Raw genomic sequence first — 18,306 nt, forward strand, 5'->3', positions numbered from 1 at the left:
TTAAGAGGCACAACGTACTCCCAAGCTTGTGCTCACTTTTTTTTCTAAATTGCTTTTAGGAAGGTTAAGTATTGTGCACCTCACCTTCACAAGAAGGAACTGACATGCCAATGTGTCGTCTAAAGGGGGCATGAATCACAAAATTTACATAGGGAGTTTTTATTTTTAAACATTCTCTAGTTAAATTTTTCTTGGTTAGGACCTCTTCTAGTCCAGACCTTCTAGTTAAAGTTTGCTAACCTTCTACTTTTTGGTGTCTTTTAGATTGACTAAGGTGAATGATCAAAATCAAAACTTCAAGAGCTCTATTGTTTGAGATAAAGGTATAACCTTGTCTCCTTCATTTTTTTGTTTACTTGTTGTTTTACTTGCTTTAATAACTCTTGCATTGTTTAGGTTTATTTGCTTTATAGAATAGAAGCATGCTAGGTTAGATTATGTTTTGTTTTGACTATCTTCTTGTTTGTTGTGTTTCTGGGTAGGGATGTGCGTGCATGTGTATGCATCCCTATGAACATGCGTACCCATTTAGGGTAGGCGTGTGCTTGTTTAAACCTAGAAACCCAAGTTTCAATGTTCTTATGTGTTCTTCCTACTTTGCTTAGTTTTAGTGTTTATTTAGGATATGTTTAACTTAATTTTCACATGTTTTAATTAGGAAGTAGTAGCATAACATGTCTCACATGCTTGATTTGTTAGATTGGTAATTATTGTTTATATGTGATGAACAACATGAACTTGCATAAGAACATGAACACGCATTTATGCATAAGTGTTGTGGTGTTGTGATGCAATGAGGTAAGTAGGGTAAGTACATGCATATAAGCATGAACATGTATATTTAACATGATGAATATTGTTTGCTTGATGAATATAGTGATTGTTATGAACATGATGTGTTTAGTTATTTTCCATATGATTGTTTACTGCCTTTGGATGATGTTGGTGTATGTGCTGCCTTGATGCCATGTCTGCTTGTTGTCCTTTTGCCTAATGTTGTGTTATGTCATGAGATAAAGCATGAAATGCCTAGATGTGTGTTAGGACATGTGTGAATGCCATGTTTAGATATATGTTAGGGTATGATAGGTGCATATGTGAAGTGAGATGCTATGATGAGATGATGATATGCCATGTCTAGATGCAAGTTAGGATGTGATGATATGATGCTATGCTATGATAGATGAATGCTAGGTTGAATGTTAGATGTATGTTAGGATAGACCTAAAGTGTGTGTATAAGATAGCTTATTACTTTGATGAAATTAGGATGTGGAACATAATGAGTGGAGGTTGACCCACAGGTCGGGTGGAGTTGGGTGCCTAACACCTTATCATCCCCATACCTAAACTTCGGACATGTGCTTTAGTAAGATCAATCCCTCTGCAAGGGGCACTTATAAATATGGTTCCTATAACTAATTTAGGGGGAGGTTCCATTATCACCCTTTGTCCCAATCCATTGAGGTGAGGCGTACTCCCAAAGTGGCGATAGATGGCCGTCACGGGTGCTTGTGCCCACAATTACATCTAATACAATAGCTCTCAATGGCTGAGATTGATAGTTGAAAAATACAACTTTAATCTCAACAATTATATAAAAAAAGTGACGAAAAGTTAAAGTGAGAGTAGTAAAAATTTGTTATGAGAGAGGAAGGGGGTAATTGCACTTGTGGTATTGCACTGAATCCTAATCCCTTCAACGCATTCCTTTAATTGGCTTATCAAGCAATCAAATAATGGACATGTGGGACAAAAACAGAAGAATATAACGTCTTTTTTCCATTTAACCTAGGGATTAGGTCTCCCGTTTACACTGAAAATATATATAAATAAATGGGCTTAGGTCTTTGAATCCAGGGCATTGGCAATGCTTTTTTTTTTTTTTGATGGGTGGGCATTGGCAATGATGATCAAGTAAAAGCTCATCAGATAACGCCTTTATCTTTACTTAATTTTCTTTTTAGTATTGATTCTTCTTTTTGGTTCACTTTTAGACTTTTAATTTGGCATCTTTACTTGTTTGGCTAGCAATGTCTCTATGATCCATCTTAGTCAAGCTGAATTAGATCCGCCAACTAAAAGTAAAAATGCTAACATCAATACCTCAAAAAGCAATTTAATGAAGGTTTCTGCCAGGGAAGAAAGTAAGAATATCAATCCAAATCAATATTCGATAGCTACTATCTTGTTCTTTTACTTTTTTAGAAAATAGTCACAAAAGAACCAGTAAATTATGCTTACATATACATCTGAAAAAAAGTTTGGTGGTCTTTCTTTTCCTTGTTAAGAATAATAATTACATTCTCATTATCAGAAAATCTGCTGAGAAACCAAGCACTCTCATTTACACATATAATATGCCCAAGTAAACTGAAAAAATAATCTACAAGTTTAAAAAAAAAAAAAAATACTATTAGAAAAAGAAGAAATAAAACAAGTAAACTAAAGATATATTTATACATCTAGTCATAAGGCATATATGTCTTATATATAATATAATGTTTGAATTTGTTTCAATTTAATTATCACGGTGATAATATTGAATTTGTTGTAGTGGTGATGTCTCAGTGAGAGTGAGAGGACATTTTGTTTTGCCTGAAAAAAGTTGGTTATTAGTGAGAAATAAGTTTGTAAAGTTTATAAAGTAAAATTTGTAATGTCTCTTGCATCACTCTTCCTTAAAAAAAAAAAAAAAAATCAAATACAAAATACTGTAATTAATTTCCCCATGACTGTAAGTTCCATTATGGTTTTATCTTATCTTATTTTATGGATATTATCTTAGAGCATTTGCATAAGACAATGCAAAAAAAAAAAAAAAAAAAAAAAAACTTAATTTTACACATTTAAGTTCCAAAATCACTACATTAGTCAAGTTAAAAACGTATAAAATTTTAAAATTATTATAATAATTGTGAAAATTTACACCAGTTGTATTATATTGTATTAATTTTTTATTCTTTTTGTATTTCGAGGAAAAAAAGGAAGAAAGTGAGTGGTAACTATTGTATGTAAAAAAAGAACAACAATTTTAAAAATAAAACAAAATTCATATTTTAAAGAAATAGAGTTTAAAATAAAGAAATTTACTAATGTGCTCTTAGGGCATACTTTAGGAAACTTTTTCTAAAAAAATGAAAAAGTAATTAATTGTTTAAATAATTTTTTCAATTTTTCACAAAATTTTTTTAAAAATGGATAGTTAATATGTGCCTTAAAGGTACACATTAACCGAACTCTAAAATAAATAATGTGATGTAAGTTTTTTAAAATAATTATATAAAATAGAAAAATTAGTTCCTATATTCAAATAAATAGAAGATTTTATGTGAATGCTGTTGCATACATTCACACTCGACTGCAGATAAATATGACATGCCAACGTGAGTCCCTGAGACAAGTCAAAACCATATACTTTGAACCGGTTTGAATAGATAATTTATATTTTCAACAAAAGCACCATCATAAAGCATATGATTGGTTGCCGAATTTTGAACACCAAAAATTTACAGGAGACAACTTAAACCACAAACTTTTGCTATAACTGTTAAAAAAAAAAGACTTTTGCTATAATTGTAGTGAATAATATAAAAAATATGGTAGGTTTTTTTTTTTTTTTTTTTTTTTTTTTTGAGAATATATGGTAGGTTTTTTATAGTTATGATATTATATTATTATATACAGTAGACTAGAAAATCATACAGCTATTATTATCAAATCATAGGGTTGCCTCATGAGTCACGATCCTAGTTGGTTGGTATCACTTAGCTTTTCTTGGTTCTTGGATGGTGTGTTTGACAAGACAAAAGCAAAGTCCAAAGGCCGCTGAAATTATTTCTCTTTTTTTAGCTGAATTATTTCTCAGGCAAAACAAAATGTCCTCTCACTCTCACTGAGACATCACCACTGCTACCTTAGAGAACCCTTTAATTTGCCTCAGATTCCGTTCTTGTCCGTCTCCCTTTTCCAGTCCTGATGAGCTCTGGAAACCTAACCAAGGTCCATATGGAAGTACTAATCAATCTTTATCAGGAAACCCCCCCCTTTTTTTTTTTTTAATTTTTTTATAGGAAAGTTTCATTCATTCATCAAGGAGAAAAGTAGAGAAGAGCATGTAACTCAAAAATTACACAACGTAATCTTCTCATAAATTTTTTTCAAGATTTGTTTAAAAAAAATAACCTGAAGAAATATCAACCTAGAATGAAAAGTACATGTACCTAGCAAATCACACCACACACCGGACTTTGACAACAATTAAGAGAAAGATTAGTAATAAGTTTTGTAGTTTTTTAATATTTTACACAGAAAAATTAAGAGTTCAAATCTTTCATCTCAATTATCTGGTTAAAAAAAAAAAAAAAGGTAACGGAAAAGGAATCCATTTACAGAAACACTAATTTAAACCAAACAAATCATAAAATATTATGTCTTGAATTCTCGCCTGTTAAATAAATAATACAAACCATAACCATGGCATCAATATATGGCGATCGACATACATGCACATAGTAAAATAGATTATATATATGATCTTTTGCTATACAATAATATCTAGCAAAAAAGATAGGCAATGCTAACAATTATATATGAGGAAGACAACATAGGAAACAAACCTCTCACAGAGTTCAAGCAGTATTAAATGTGGACTCAAACAGTAGCCATAATTTAAGATGACAATAATTATAACTCTGCCGTTACATACTCGATGGATCGATAGTCCTTTTGCACAGTAGTGGATTTCACAATGCTTTAATACAAACTTTAGTTTGATATGGGATTTGGACCACTGGGAACTTCGTGAGCTGCAGCTCCAAACTCCCTTTTAGTACTGGAACTTGATGATGATGATGAGGAAGTAGTATGCTTGTTCCTGGTTTGCTTTGGGTGCAAGTTTGTGGTAGATGTAGCAGACGATGCTGAGGGATCCAAGAGAAGCCTTTTGATGGACACCGAGGACGACACCATGGATGATGGTGGGTTTATTGAGTTAGAAAAATTAATGAGCAGGAAGAAAATGAAGAGGATGGCAAGAAAGAAAAGAAAAGGGTGGGATTTAGTGTGGATTTCAGAGATGGAAGATGATGTTTTAGGCACTGCCATGCAATTTGGAAGAAGAAACCACCCCCCAAGATCCCACAAGGGTTCAAAATCCATGAACCAGCACCAAGGCTAAAGAAGAAGGCGACAAACTGACAAAGAGAAAAGAGGGAGACAGGGTACCGATGGAGAGAGAAGAGCTAGGAGTAGAAGCTTCAGCAAAAGTAAATGGAAAGGAAGTTTTGAAATTCGATACAAATTTGTTCCACTACCTAAGAATCAAGTATATATCAAGGGTAATGGAATGGGTATGTCAATTTACAAAAAAGACCATGTTTATGAAACTATTTAAGGATTTCAAAACAATTAATAAAGTTTTTCAATTATTATTTAGTCAAAAATACGATTTCGATGTTTATTTATGTCATTCTGATTTCTGAGCAAGTTCATTGCTTTTTGCGTGGAGCATTTTAATTTTTCATAACACTTTGTAAAATAACATATCAGATATTAAAATAAATTGTCAAAGGATCGTATAGTTGAATTGACACCTCTTTATATATAAATGGTTTGTGGCATAGATGGAGCTATATATGGACTAGGGAGCAATGATCGCCCTATTATTTATTTATTTTTAATTATTAGTATACTAATAGGTACTAATTTTAACATTTTTTTTTACAACATTTTTACAAATTATTGAAGTAGCAGATTCTTATTAGTTCTCACACTTGCAGGAAAGAAATGGTAGTTCTTTCTCTTGATAGTTTCATGGATAAGTACATAATTATATTATTGTATAATTTATATCTTTCCTATTGAAAACTATTTCAAAGTCCTATTTAGATTTGTTTATTTACTTGAGTTTTCTAAATCTCAAAATTACTTTGCTTCCTTTAATGCCAACCTATAAAAATTTTCATATTTCTCAAAATTTTTGAAAAGCTTTTCATAGGTTTTCGGGATATCTGTGGGTGCAATTGCCCAGCATCGTAAATGCAGTGAGTAGTGATTTCCTTATATGAAGTACGTCTCGGCCTAGAGTGGACTAGGTGAAGGGTGTAAATGGAGTTATCACCTAGATTAGGTCTAAGAACTATATATGTAGCGCCATTATGGAAGGACTGGTCTTTATTAGAGCATGTGTCTGAAATTTAGGTATGGGGATGGAAATGTGTTAGGCGCCCAACCCCACCCGACTAGTGGGTTGGCCTCCACTCATTGTGTTCCAAATCTTAGTCTTGTTAAAGGGTCTCTTAATAGGCTACTCTAAACCCATGCACACATTAACATGCATCTAAACGAACAACATGGCATATTATTCCCAAAACTTAGCATTCATCTATCATGACATTTACTCATTTTATCAAAGGGCAAAAAATATATCAAAGGTAGTAACATCAACACATTTATATGCAATCATCAAAGCATCAAGACATTTGGACAAGCATGTTTAAACACTCAACCATGGCATCACAATATTTAATCATACTCAACATTCAAACAGATGCATGTCCATATTGATATGCATAACTTATCTCACTTACCTCATTGCATCATAGCACCTATGCATTAATGCATGTTTATGTTCATATGCATGTTCATAGTGTTCATCCAACCATAAAGCCTAATCATGTAATCTAAGCAAAGGAAGATCAAAACATGTTATACTACTAACCTAGGACCTAAACATGTGAAGCATATTAAACAAAAGCCAACATATGCATTTAAACAAAATAAAACAAGAAGGAAATTAATTTTGGATTTTTTGGACTAAGCTTATGTACACATGTAGAAGCCCAGGGTCATGAAGGTGTGTACACATGCACGAGCCAATGTACGCAACCCTGCCTAGAAACATAGCATGCAACACCAATCAAAACCTAATCTAAACAACTTAGCATGCTTTCTAAACAATCAAATAACAGACCTAAACTACACAAGAAGATATTAAAAAAAAAAAATACAGATAAAAACAAACAAAATATGAAGATAAAAGCATGAACAAGTACCTCACACAAGAAGCTTTTTAGAGCTTGATTTTGATCGTTCCCCTCGGTCAATCTACAAAACAAAATACCCAAAGGTTTAGTAAGTTTAACTAGAAGGCTTTGGACTAAAATAAGTCCCAGCCAAGAAACTTTAGTTTAGGATGCTTTTCAAAGTAAGAAACTTCCCTTAAATTACTTTTTTGGAGTAGAATCTGTGTATCTTTGGGAAAAGGGTCATGGAGCCTTTTTATAGTGTTTAAAGAGAAGGGGCAAAGACATGTCCAAGTGATGTGGGATTGCCTCTATTGCATATTTAAGTAAAAACTTGCCTTACAGAGAATCTAAAACCCTAGCTACGTATGTAGGCTCGTGGTTGTATGCAAGCTCAAGGTGGCGTACACACCCTTAAGGTTTCTGTAAGGTTTTTATTTCTTCCAAAAGTATCTTTCAACTAAAGAGTTTCCATAGCTAGGGCTTAGATCATCCCTCGACCTCCTAGTGTTATCGTCATTAGGGAACAAGGGCTCGAGTCATAAGGGGTATAAAATGAGGTGTCCACAATATCATCTTGTTCATCCAATTCCTCCAGATTCGTCTCATCCTACTCTTCCTCATCTTCACTAACTTCTTCACCTTGATTTCTTCAACAATGGTAGTGAAAGCTATGTGTTAGGTTCTAAAGATTTAGGATTAAATGTTTATATTCCTATTTTGTTTATGTTGGCAAATCAAGAACAAAAACATGTCTAGATTAGGTGTTAGACATTGCTCAAGATTGTACAAATCAAGTCTCAAGAACATTCAAACTGTAGAAAGGAGAGTTCAAGTTCAGTGAACCTCGACTGATCGAAAATTACATTCGACTGATCGAAAATCGCAATAAAATAGATTTTGCAGAATTTAAATTAGGCCCAAGCCTGTGAAAATGTTTAGGGTTTCAATCCAAAACTCCTAAGGATAAAAGGAAAACCTTAACTATGTTTTGCAAACTCTAGGAAGACTTATGAGTTACTCGTATGAGATCTGAGAGGTTCTATAACCTTTTAACTCTACAAATTTCTACTGGAACAAGATTTACAATTAAGTGCTGGTGGAATCTAGTTGCTGCTACAAGATCAACAATTGCTGATCTAAACCTTTGAGTGGGATCTTAAAGTCGTAAGTGTTAGAGCTTGTGTGCTATAAATCCAAGAGAGAAGAGTTCGTAGAGTCAGAGCTTGCACGTGGTCGTGACAGTAAGTTCTATTAGTGGTAGCAATAGATTTCGGGTTAAATCTTTTGTAAACTTCAATTCTTTCTAGTGGATTTGTTTAGCTTAAGGAAAGCTAGATCAAATCCTCCCTAGGTTTTTACCTTGAGATGGTTCATTTCATTGGTTTTCTTGGGTGATTATATCTATGTGTTATTTTCTTTTCTGCTGTGCATCATATGATATTTTTCTATTTAACCTAGATCTCATAATTGACTTAAGTAAATACTTGGATAATTCATTAGGTTAAACAATTTGTTTTAAGGGGTCTAAACAAACAAACACTAAGAATTTCTCCTATTGACCATTGTCCGAATTAGTGTTTGGTTTGGTGCCACTCAAGGTTGTAGTCAAAGATTTTCTTTTACTTATGGACTTGAGATAGGTAGGACATTCTGGCTTTATATGACCACAACCTTGGAAACCAAAATATTTAGGTCTAGATGGAATGGTAGTGCTTTGACCAGCCTTCTTGTATTCCTTGTTCGGCTTGTCTTGAATTTTGTTGGAGTTGAAACTAGATTTTTTATGATCTTTATCCTTCAATTGCACATTTTTGTTTATGATGAACTTTTTGAATTTCCTCATGATGTATGCTTTGAGTCTAGTTTATTCATCATCAGATGGCTCTTCCTCTTCATCATCTTTGACTTTAAGAGCAATATTTTTGCTTTTTCTGCCCTTCCAAATTTTGACAAATCCCATCTCATAGGTTTGGAGATTTCCTACAAGTTCTGTTAATGGAATCTTTTCAATGTCTTTTGACTCTTTAATAGTAGTGTTCTTGGTGTGAAACCTCTCTGGAAGAGATCAAAGAATCTTTTTCACAATCTTAGGTTCAGGAATGTTTTCACCTTGATTGAAGGAGGAGTTCACAATATCCTTGAGTTTTGCATAAAACTCATCAAATGTTTCATCTTCCCCATTCAAATTTCCTCGATGTTGCTTGTTAATATCTAAAGCTTCGTAGCCTTCACTGCCTTGGTTCCTTCATAGATGGTCTTTAAGATCATCCAAGCTACTTTATCACTTTTTATTGAAGATATTTTCTTAAATTCTTCATTTATAATGGCACTGTATAGTGCATTCAATGCTTTCTTGTTAAAGTCAGCAGTCTTGATATTTTCGTCATCCCAACTAGTAGGAGCCTTAGTGAGTTTTGTCCACCCAACGTACAAAGCAAGCCAAACTTTCTCATCTAGGGACTACAAAAATGCTCCCATAATACTTTTCAGTATGCATAGTTAGTTTCATCATACAAATGACGTATAATCAATGATTGACCATGGTCCATGACAATAGGAGTCAAAGGATCACACAACAAAGATTAAATCCTAATTAGAGTGTGACCACTCTGATACCACTTGTTGGGTTATGAATTGTCCCTATTTTATTAATTCAATTACTCTAATTGATTAATTATTCAAATTACATGCAACATAAAGGAAAAAATAAATCACTAATCTAAACTAGAGTGCAACGGAAATTAAATTTGATACTGTGATTCGTTAATAAATGGAGAAAACCTTCACAAGGCAAAAACTCCACCAGGTGAATTTTAGGTTACCACTCTTAAGAATCCATTAATAAAAAACAAGCGGTTACAAGAATAAGGAATCTTACCACTACTCGACCTATCCTAAAATACCAACTTACAGTTGAACCTTTGCTCCCATTCTCAATTGGAATAGGTATTATAGAAGACTTCTTCCTTTGCATAGATCCGAGTACGTGACTAACACATTTTCATGAATCCCAGTACGTAACTAACTCTAGTGACTTGAGAGTTGTTTTGGGTGCAAAGTTCTTTAATCCACGCTTGTAGATCTGAAAGCAACACATTACAAAATCCTAAGGTGCACAAGAGTCACAGCAACTTCACAGGAGTGTGTAGCACAATATATGTCCCTGAGTTTGTCTTCTCTCTTGATAACAGTTATAAAATATGTCTTTTATATCTCCGGAAACCTTAGGCACAAAAGCATTGAAGGCTTTGGTCATCATGGGTCGAAAACAGATCTGAACAGTTGAAATCTACATGGCTCGATAAATTGAGAGGTATCGAGGCAGGTATCACTATTCATTAAATCTTGATAGATCAAAAGATGTCAAGCTAGGTATCGAGATCTTCTGTTTTGCCTTTTCTGCACTATACCTTGAATAGTCTTCATGTATTCAAAATACCACTTGATGATTCAACCTTGAAATCACTTAGATGCTACCCAATTACAAGCAAAGTATGTTAGGATATGCTAATTAGATAAATATATGACCCTTACACGTATTATGTAATGCTTATAAGAATTTAGTACCAGCTATGGACACAACGGATGGGAGTCGTCACATAGCTTTTTGCAATGGTCTAGGAAACATATATATAGCATCTTCTCGAGGAAGGACTATTAATCTTACTACCAGAGATATGAGTTTGGAGTTAAGGTACGGTCTTGGGAAGGTGTTAGGCACCCTAAACCGCCTAATCCTAAAGTTGGCTTCCTCTCATTGTGTCTTATGTCTTAACCCTATTAAAGGCACACTTAATATTGTATCTATACAGACACACACACACACACACACACACACATATACATCTAAGCATACAACATGGCATCAATCATCCCAAAAGGACCTAATCATACATCTATCATGGCAATCAACTAAAGCCTAACCATAGCATACACTAACATACATGTCACATCATCCTATCATTCATCTAATACCATGTCATAAACCCTAGCATATATCATATCATATCCAAGGTAGAAGCACAAGCATAAAAGATTCATGCAAACATGTGATTAAGCATAACTCTTCCAAACAAATATGTTCAAATCTATCATTAAACAAAATCATATTCAAAGATGCATGGACATGTGAATCCATGTTCATGGCAATAAAACAAGGAAAACATAAGATAAACCATAATTCTAGCATGTGAAAGGCAAACAACAATTAAACATGTGAAATAGAAGCTCAAAAGCATGAATATATGAAAAAGGATCTAAAACAAAGGCATTACATGTGAAAATAGAAACAAAATCAGAAAAAAAAAAAAAAAGATTAGAGTTTCTAGGCAAAATCATGCGCACGCATAAACAAGTCTACGTGTGCATAATCCAGCCTATGCATGCAGCCAAGATTATGCGCACATGAGACTTAGCCCAGAAACCCTAGTAGCATAGCTCAAAACACTAAATCTAACATCCTAACGTGCTTTTAAAATATAAAACTATATAAACCTAAGCTATATAAACATATTAAAGCATATAATAACAGAGAAACTAAAACAAACAGAAAGATTAAAGTGCAAAAAGAAGAAAAGAAAGCAAAAGAAAGTTTAGACTAATATCTCAAACAAAAAGCTCTTCAAGCTTGATTTTTGACCATTCCCCTCAGTCAAATCTATTTACAATTAAAAACAATAGTGATTAGTAATCTTAATTTGAAGAACAAGGCCAAAAAAGACCCTAATCAAAAGATAATTGACTTGAGGATATTTTGTGAAAAACTCCCTCTTTGATTCACTATTTCTAATGAATTTTAGTGTTTACCCATGGGATTTATGTGTTTTGTAAAAGGTACTATGTATGACTATTTATATTAAGAAAATAGGGGTTTGGAACGACTCCCAAACGATGTGGGATTTGTTCCAAACCTTAGCATTAATACAGAAAACTTGCCTTATTTATGTTTCTGGATCCCTTCTTGCGCGTGCAGGATTGGGCCTGCATATGCATGTAGCATGGCTATGCACGCAGGCTGATTCTTGCGAGCACATGCCAAGAGTTTCTTTGGTTTACTTTTCTAAAAATAGATTTATTTGCTCATTAAAAGTTATATTTTTCATTTTAATATTTCTTAAGTTAATTTAACATTTGATTAGGCCTTAAACCAGCTTTGGATTTTAGAATTTCAACATCATTGAAGAACGAGGGTCCAAGTCGTAAGGAGTACAAAATGCGGTGTCTACAGTATCAACCCAAAGTGGCTATCTTTTCATATAAAAAAATGGCATGGTAGTTCTTTTATGGCTAAAAGATAGTTTAATTTGATTAAAATATATAGTGTAGTTGTATTTGAAGGTCAAAAGATGCTTGCTGGTTTTTTATTTATTTATTTTAAGGCTAAAAGATCCATTCATTTTTCAGTTGAATACGATTTGAGCGTGAAATTTTATGAGGATTTATGAATGTGATTTTGAGTGGTTGGGGAACATCTATAACTCATATTACCGATAGTAAAGTTTAGTCTACATTATTAATAATTTAATATAGACAGTTTTTTTATTTTATTTTTTTTTATTTTTAAAGAAGAAAGATATAGCTAATATTACTAATGTACTTGAAGTATAGAATGAAACTGTGAAGGAACATCCTCTATTTACACAATAAAATCTGTTTCATTTTTGGAAAATTTAGCCAAATTATGAGTAACTTTGTTACCTTCTCTCCTAGTATGAGAGTAAAGTAATTGAGAAAAATGTTTAGCAAAAAAAACTTGCATCTTGAATCAAAGGAGCAAGGAAGCCAGAGAAACATCCTCCGAAGCCAAAGCTTCAATAATCAATTCAGAATCTCCCTCTAAAACAGCCTTTTCTAGCCCAAGTTCTAAACCGAACTCTAGAGCCCGAGTGGCAGCCAGAGTTTTGATCTCTTCTGCTCTGTATGCTTGGGGAAGTTGCTGAGATAAAGAGGCTATAAGCCTATAACTGAACCTTGATTATTCCGGATTATCACATCTATACTTGATTTAGAGTTGGCTAAACTATGTTGAACTTTAATGTTTTACTATATTGAATCTCCCTTTTTTTTTTTAATTATTTTTTTTATTTTTTATAATATCCTAACCTACTACCAGTCATGCAATATCGCTATCCCATATACTTCTATTCCTTGTAGTCAATTTTTTTTTTTTTTTTTCAAGAGAGAGTGTTTTATTTTATGACGTCCGTTTCTGATAATAGCTTTTTATCATTAAACTAAGACACCAATCAGTTTTTGGTGTAAATGAGGATTGAATCTCAGATCTCTTATTCAACCATCTGAAACCCACAAATTTCTTGTAGTAAAGCATCCACAAAATGGTTAACTGAGTCAAAAAAATTAAGTTAATATGATTCTTCTGAAAAGAAAAAGTTATTATAATATGAGATGTAACGAGGACAATTCAGTCATAATGTTAAACACTAATGTAATTCGCCGATTAAAGATGGGTCATCTTGTAAATGTAATAATAAAGAATCTTGAAAGGAAAAGGCAATAGCATCATATAAGAAAAGGGATATAGGACGTGGTGGAATAGGATCTGGTGTGGCATTTTCTTGCTTGGCCGGTTGCCCAAGAAATCTTTCTTTGACTTTAGAACCCTAAATAAAGAAAAAAATTAGTCTTTGTTTACTTTTTATTTACAAAGACAGAAATGGGTTTCACACCCTTCTTTTTAGGCGTGATTTATACACTCGGAATATTCCGATTGAATTGTACGATAATTCACTATAAAGCCACTAAATTTATTTACAAATCAATAATATTAAAATTTATTAAAACTAGTCGACTTCTAACACAAAATATGTATAAGTTTATTTTGATTTTTTTTTAATAAAAAAAACGATTTATATTTTTTCATGTATAATACTCATGATGTGGTATAATATTGAGGATTAGTTTCAATTATATTATATGTTATTGAAAAGTGAGGAAATGTAAAATGTTAAAACTAATATAATTAAGAATAACCAAAAAACTTGTACCTTGAATATAGTTACAACAATTGAGTGGTTTTAAATTTATATATATATTAAAAAAAAAAAAAAAAAAAAAAAAACAATGGGATGAGGAGATTTGTACCTTGAATATCTTTATAAAAAATATTAAAAGACACTAGTTGATAAATGTCTCTATTAAAAATATTGAAAGTTATAAGTTGAATTACCAAACTCTTGAAAATTGCACAATTATTCTTAATAATATTGTAGATACTTCGTTTTGTAGCCCTTATGACTTGAGCCTCTGTTCCCCAATGATGATAACACTAGGTAGGTCTAGGATTGGTCTAGGGCCTGGCCAAAGAAACTCTTTAGTTGGATGTTTTTGGATGAAATAAAAACCTTATAGAAATCCTAAGGGTGCGTACGCAGCCTTAACCATGCATACACATCCTTAACCTATGCGTACGCAACTAGGAGCATGTGTATACATCTAGGGTTTCAGAAAACTATTTAAGACAATTTTTAATGGAAAATGCGGTAGAACTAATCCCACATCTCTTGTGAAGAGCTCTCCCCTTCTCTTTGAACACTATAAAAAGGCCCCATGGCCAATTTCCCAAAAACACACAAAATCAACTCCAAAAAAGTGATTCAGGTGAAGCTTTTTATTTTGAAAAGCATCCTAAAACTAAAGTTTCTTGGCTAGAAGCTTTTGTGTAAGGTACTTGTTCTTATCTTTTCCACTCTTTTCCTTTGTTTTTATTTCTTTTTTCCTGCTTTGTTAATCTTCTATGTAGTTTAGGTTTACTGTTTTGATAATTAGAACACATGTTAGGTTGATTAGAAGTATTTTTTATTGGTGTTGACTGCTGTGTTTTTTGGGCAGGGATGCATACGCAGGCTCATTGTAGATACCACATTTTGTACTCCTTATGCCTCGGGACCCCATTCCCTAATGATGCCCAAACTCTAAGCCCCAAGGCCAGTTTAGAGTCCAATCAGATATCAAATTGACTTGATGAGTGTTAAAATGGAAAATATAATCTTTTAAATGAGCAAAAATTTATTTTTTGGAAATAAATGACCAAAGAGGCCCTTAGCCCACGTACGTGGGCAGTAGCCTGCGTACGCAGGCCAAAGCATGCATACGCAAGCACACTTTTGTGTAAGCAGCTAGGGTTTCAGAGACAAAAAAAGACAAATTTTCTGCAATAATAGCTGAGGTTTGGAATGAATCCCATATCATTTGGGAGCAATTCCAAACCCCATTTTTTCCACTATATAAAGTCTTACATGATACATTTTCAAAACACACAGAAATCCCATAGGAAAAATACAAGATTCACTAGAAAATAGTGATTCAAAAGGGGTTTTTTTCACAAAACACTTTCAAGTCAATTTTTTTTGATTGAGACCTTTTCTGGCCCCAATCCTTTTACTTTAATGTTGCTAATTACTTTCTTATTGGTTTGTGAATAGATTTGACTGAGGGGAACGATAAAAAATCAAGCTTGGAAAGCTTTTTGTGAGGTATATAGTCAAAACTTTTCTTTTTCCTTTCTTTCATTTTCTACTTTTAAATTTTTCTGTTTGCTTTATTTGCTAGTTATAATATGTTTTAATATGCTTTTCTAGATTATGTTTATGTTTTTGTATGCTTAAAATGCATGTTAGGGTGTCAAATTTAGTGTTTTAGGCTTGGTTGTGTCTTTAGGATTTTTGGGCAAGAACTTGCATATGCATAATCTTGCCTACGCACGCAAGCTTATTCTTAAGTGCGTAAACCGCTACCCAGAAACCCTAATTTTGTTTTGTTTTTGGTTTTGTTTTACTTCTACTTTCACATGTTTGTTTTTTTTTAGCTTCTTTTCCTTGTTTTTATGCTTCCAAAGTCTTTGTTTCACACGTTTGTTTGCTTGTTTGCAATCACATGTTAGAATTAGGGTCCATCTTGTGTTCGCTTTGTTTCAATGCCATGATCAGGCATTTATATGCTCATGCATAATATCATAGGTACTGAGTTGCTGTAAGGTAAGTAAAAGATAAGTCATGCATTAGAAATGCTCATGCATCTGTGATATGGTCTTGCTTTGATGATAGAGATGAATATGCTTGTTTGATGTGTGATTTCATGTCTAAGAGTTTTGAATTCATGTAATGATCTATGTTTGCTAGCCATGTCTACTTTGCCGCCTTGTTTTGTTGCTGTCTTGGTATGATATGTTGGAGTTTGCGATGGAGCATGCTTAGATGTATGATTAGAGTTTGTAATGTGATGAATGCCTTGATGCTATGATTAGATGAATGATAGGGTTGTGTATGCGTGGTTGGGTTCCTTATGCTTTATGGATGGATATGTATGTGTTTTGGGATGAATGATGTCATGTTGTATGCTTAGATGTATGCTAGTGTGTGTGTGTGAGTTTAGAATACAAGTATTGAACATGATTTTATCGAGGTTAAGATGTAAGACACAATGATGGGAGGCCAACCTTAGGGTTGGGCTGTTTTGGGTGCCTAACACCTTCCTAAGAATGTACCTAAATTCCGAACTCATATATCTGGTAGTAAGAATATTGGTCCTTCCTCGAAAGGGCGCTATATATATGGTTCCTAGACTATTGCAAAAACTAGGTGGCGACTCCACGATTCCATTGTGTTCACACTCGTGCATGCGTACGCATCTCTATGACCCTACATACGCATGCTTAGGCATGTGCATACATTGTTAACCTAGAAACCCAGAATTGTTTGTTCTTGGTTTTTATTCTTTTTAAATGCATGTGTTTAGCTTCTATTTAAGTTATTCTTCACATGAATATGTCTTAGATTAGTAGTAACATGTTTTACATGGTTTTTTATTTGAACTGAATGATTATGGTTTATGATTTGATGAACACTATGAACATGCATTGATGCATAGGTGTTGTAATGTAGTGAGGTAAGTCATGCATTATTACATGACCAAGCATTTGCTTTGATTGTTGAGCATGATATGATTGATGAACATGATGAATATGCTTGAATGGTGTCATGATGCTATGCTTGAACATGTTGAATATGCCTAGTTAAAATGCCTTTTGATGCTATTGCCCTATGATATACTTGCTGCTCTTAGATAAATATGAATGCCAATGCCATGCTAGATGAATGTTAGAGTATATTCTATGAATGTAATATTGATAATGGTGTCATGTTATGTGTTAGATGCATGTTAGTATGTGTGTGTGTGTCTAGAATAACCTATTAGAGGATCCTTTAATGGGATTAGGATTTGGAACACAATGAGTGAGAGTAACCTACAAGTCAGGTGGGGTTAAGTGTCTAACACCTTTCCATCTCCATATCTAAACTCCGAACACGTGCTTTGGTAAGATCAATCTTTTACATAATGGTGCTATATATATGGTTCCTAGACCTAATTTAGGTGGCACCTCCATTTACACCCTCCACCTGGTCCACTCTAGGCCAAAGCGTACTTCCCACAAGGAAACTGCTCGCTTGTGGGTGCTTGTGCCCACAAATATTGATTGTGTTTGTTCCTCAATTTGCTTTCGTCTTATATAGATAATTAAAGATACAACTTAGATACAATTCCTTAGATGTAGTCTGTAAGGACTGAATTTGGATTGGACCCAGTGTAGGATTGGGTTTTAGATGAACAAGCCCAAACAATAAATTTATAGAGCGTGGGTGTAAGAACTAGTTCTACTCCAGAAGAAAGACAATAAAAGTGGCTAATTAAAGATCATTAAACACAAATAAGATAAGAAAATCTATCATCGACACGGCCTGAGGAGCTATTATAATGTCTTGTTGATGAACAAAGTTACAAAAGTTTAAAGTATTATTATAAAGATTTCTTGATTTTTCCGATCCCCCTTCTTTAGGCCACCTTCCCATGCTATATACTATAATCTTGTCCCTAGATTATAGGAACTCCTTCTTGTCCCATCCAACACCTCCTAGAACCATCAACTAGTAGCTGTAAGGCTGCTTGACCACTGTTCAGGCATCATGTCCACATTAATACAGCCAGAAAGTTAGTTGGGAGGCATTTAATGTGGAGGTAGCAGCTTTTGAAGATATTTGTTGCCTCCCTTTGCTCATCCCTTATTCGATGCCCGACTCTTAGTTGTGATGCAACCTTGAAGAATGTCCAGGATGATAAGACATTCTTACTGACCTCGGATCTCCATTTTCGAGATGACTTTTCTCCTCGGACGTATGTTGGACTATCACATACAATCTTTGTTTCTTCTTCTTATACCATTCCCATTATAACCTTATTTGACCATCCTCGGATTGGGCCATTGC

The 18,306-nt window shown here is 33.6% G+C and overlaps 1 protein-coding gene across 1 annotated transcript; it reads right to left on the minus strand.

The window, feature by feature from the left end:
- Nucleotides 1-4,365: 4,365 nt before the first annotated feature.
- LOC115960789 (CLAVATA3/ESR (CLE)-related protein 41) lies at nt 4,366-5,298 on the minus strand. Its single transcript, XM_031079781.1, has one exon. The coding sequence runs from the start codon at nt 5,157-5,159 to the stop codon at nt 4,767-4,769; it is 393 nt and encodes a 130-aa protein (XP_030935641.1). The 5' UTR covers nt 5,160-5,298; the 3' UTR covers nt 4,366-4,766.
- Between the last annotated feature and the right edge of the window lie 13,008 nt (nt 5,299-18,306).

The sequence above is a fragment of the Quercus lobata genome, chromosome 9 (genome assembly GCF_001633185.2).
Source record: "Quercus lobata isolate SW786 chromosome 9, ValleyOak3.0 Primary Assembly, whole genome shotgun sequence".
Lineage (NCBI taxonomy): Eukaryota > Viridiplantae > Streptophyta > Magnoliopsida > Fagales > Fagaceae > Quercus > Quercus lobata.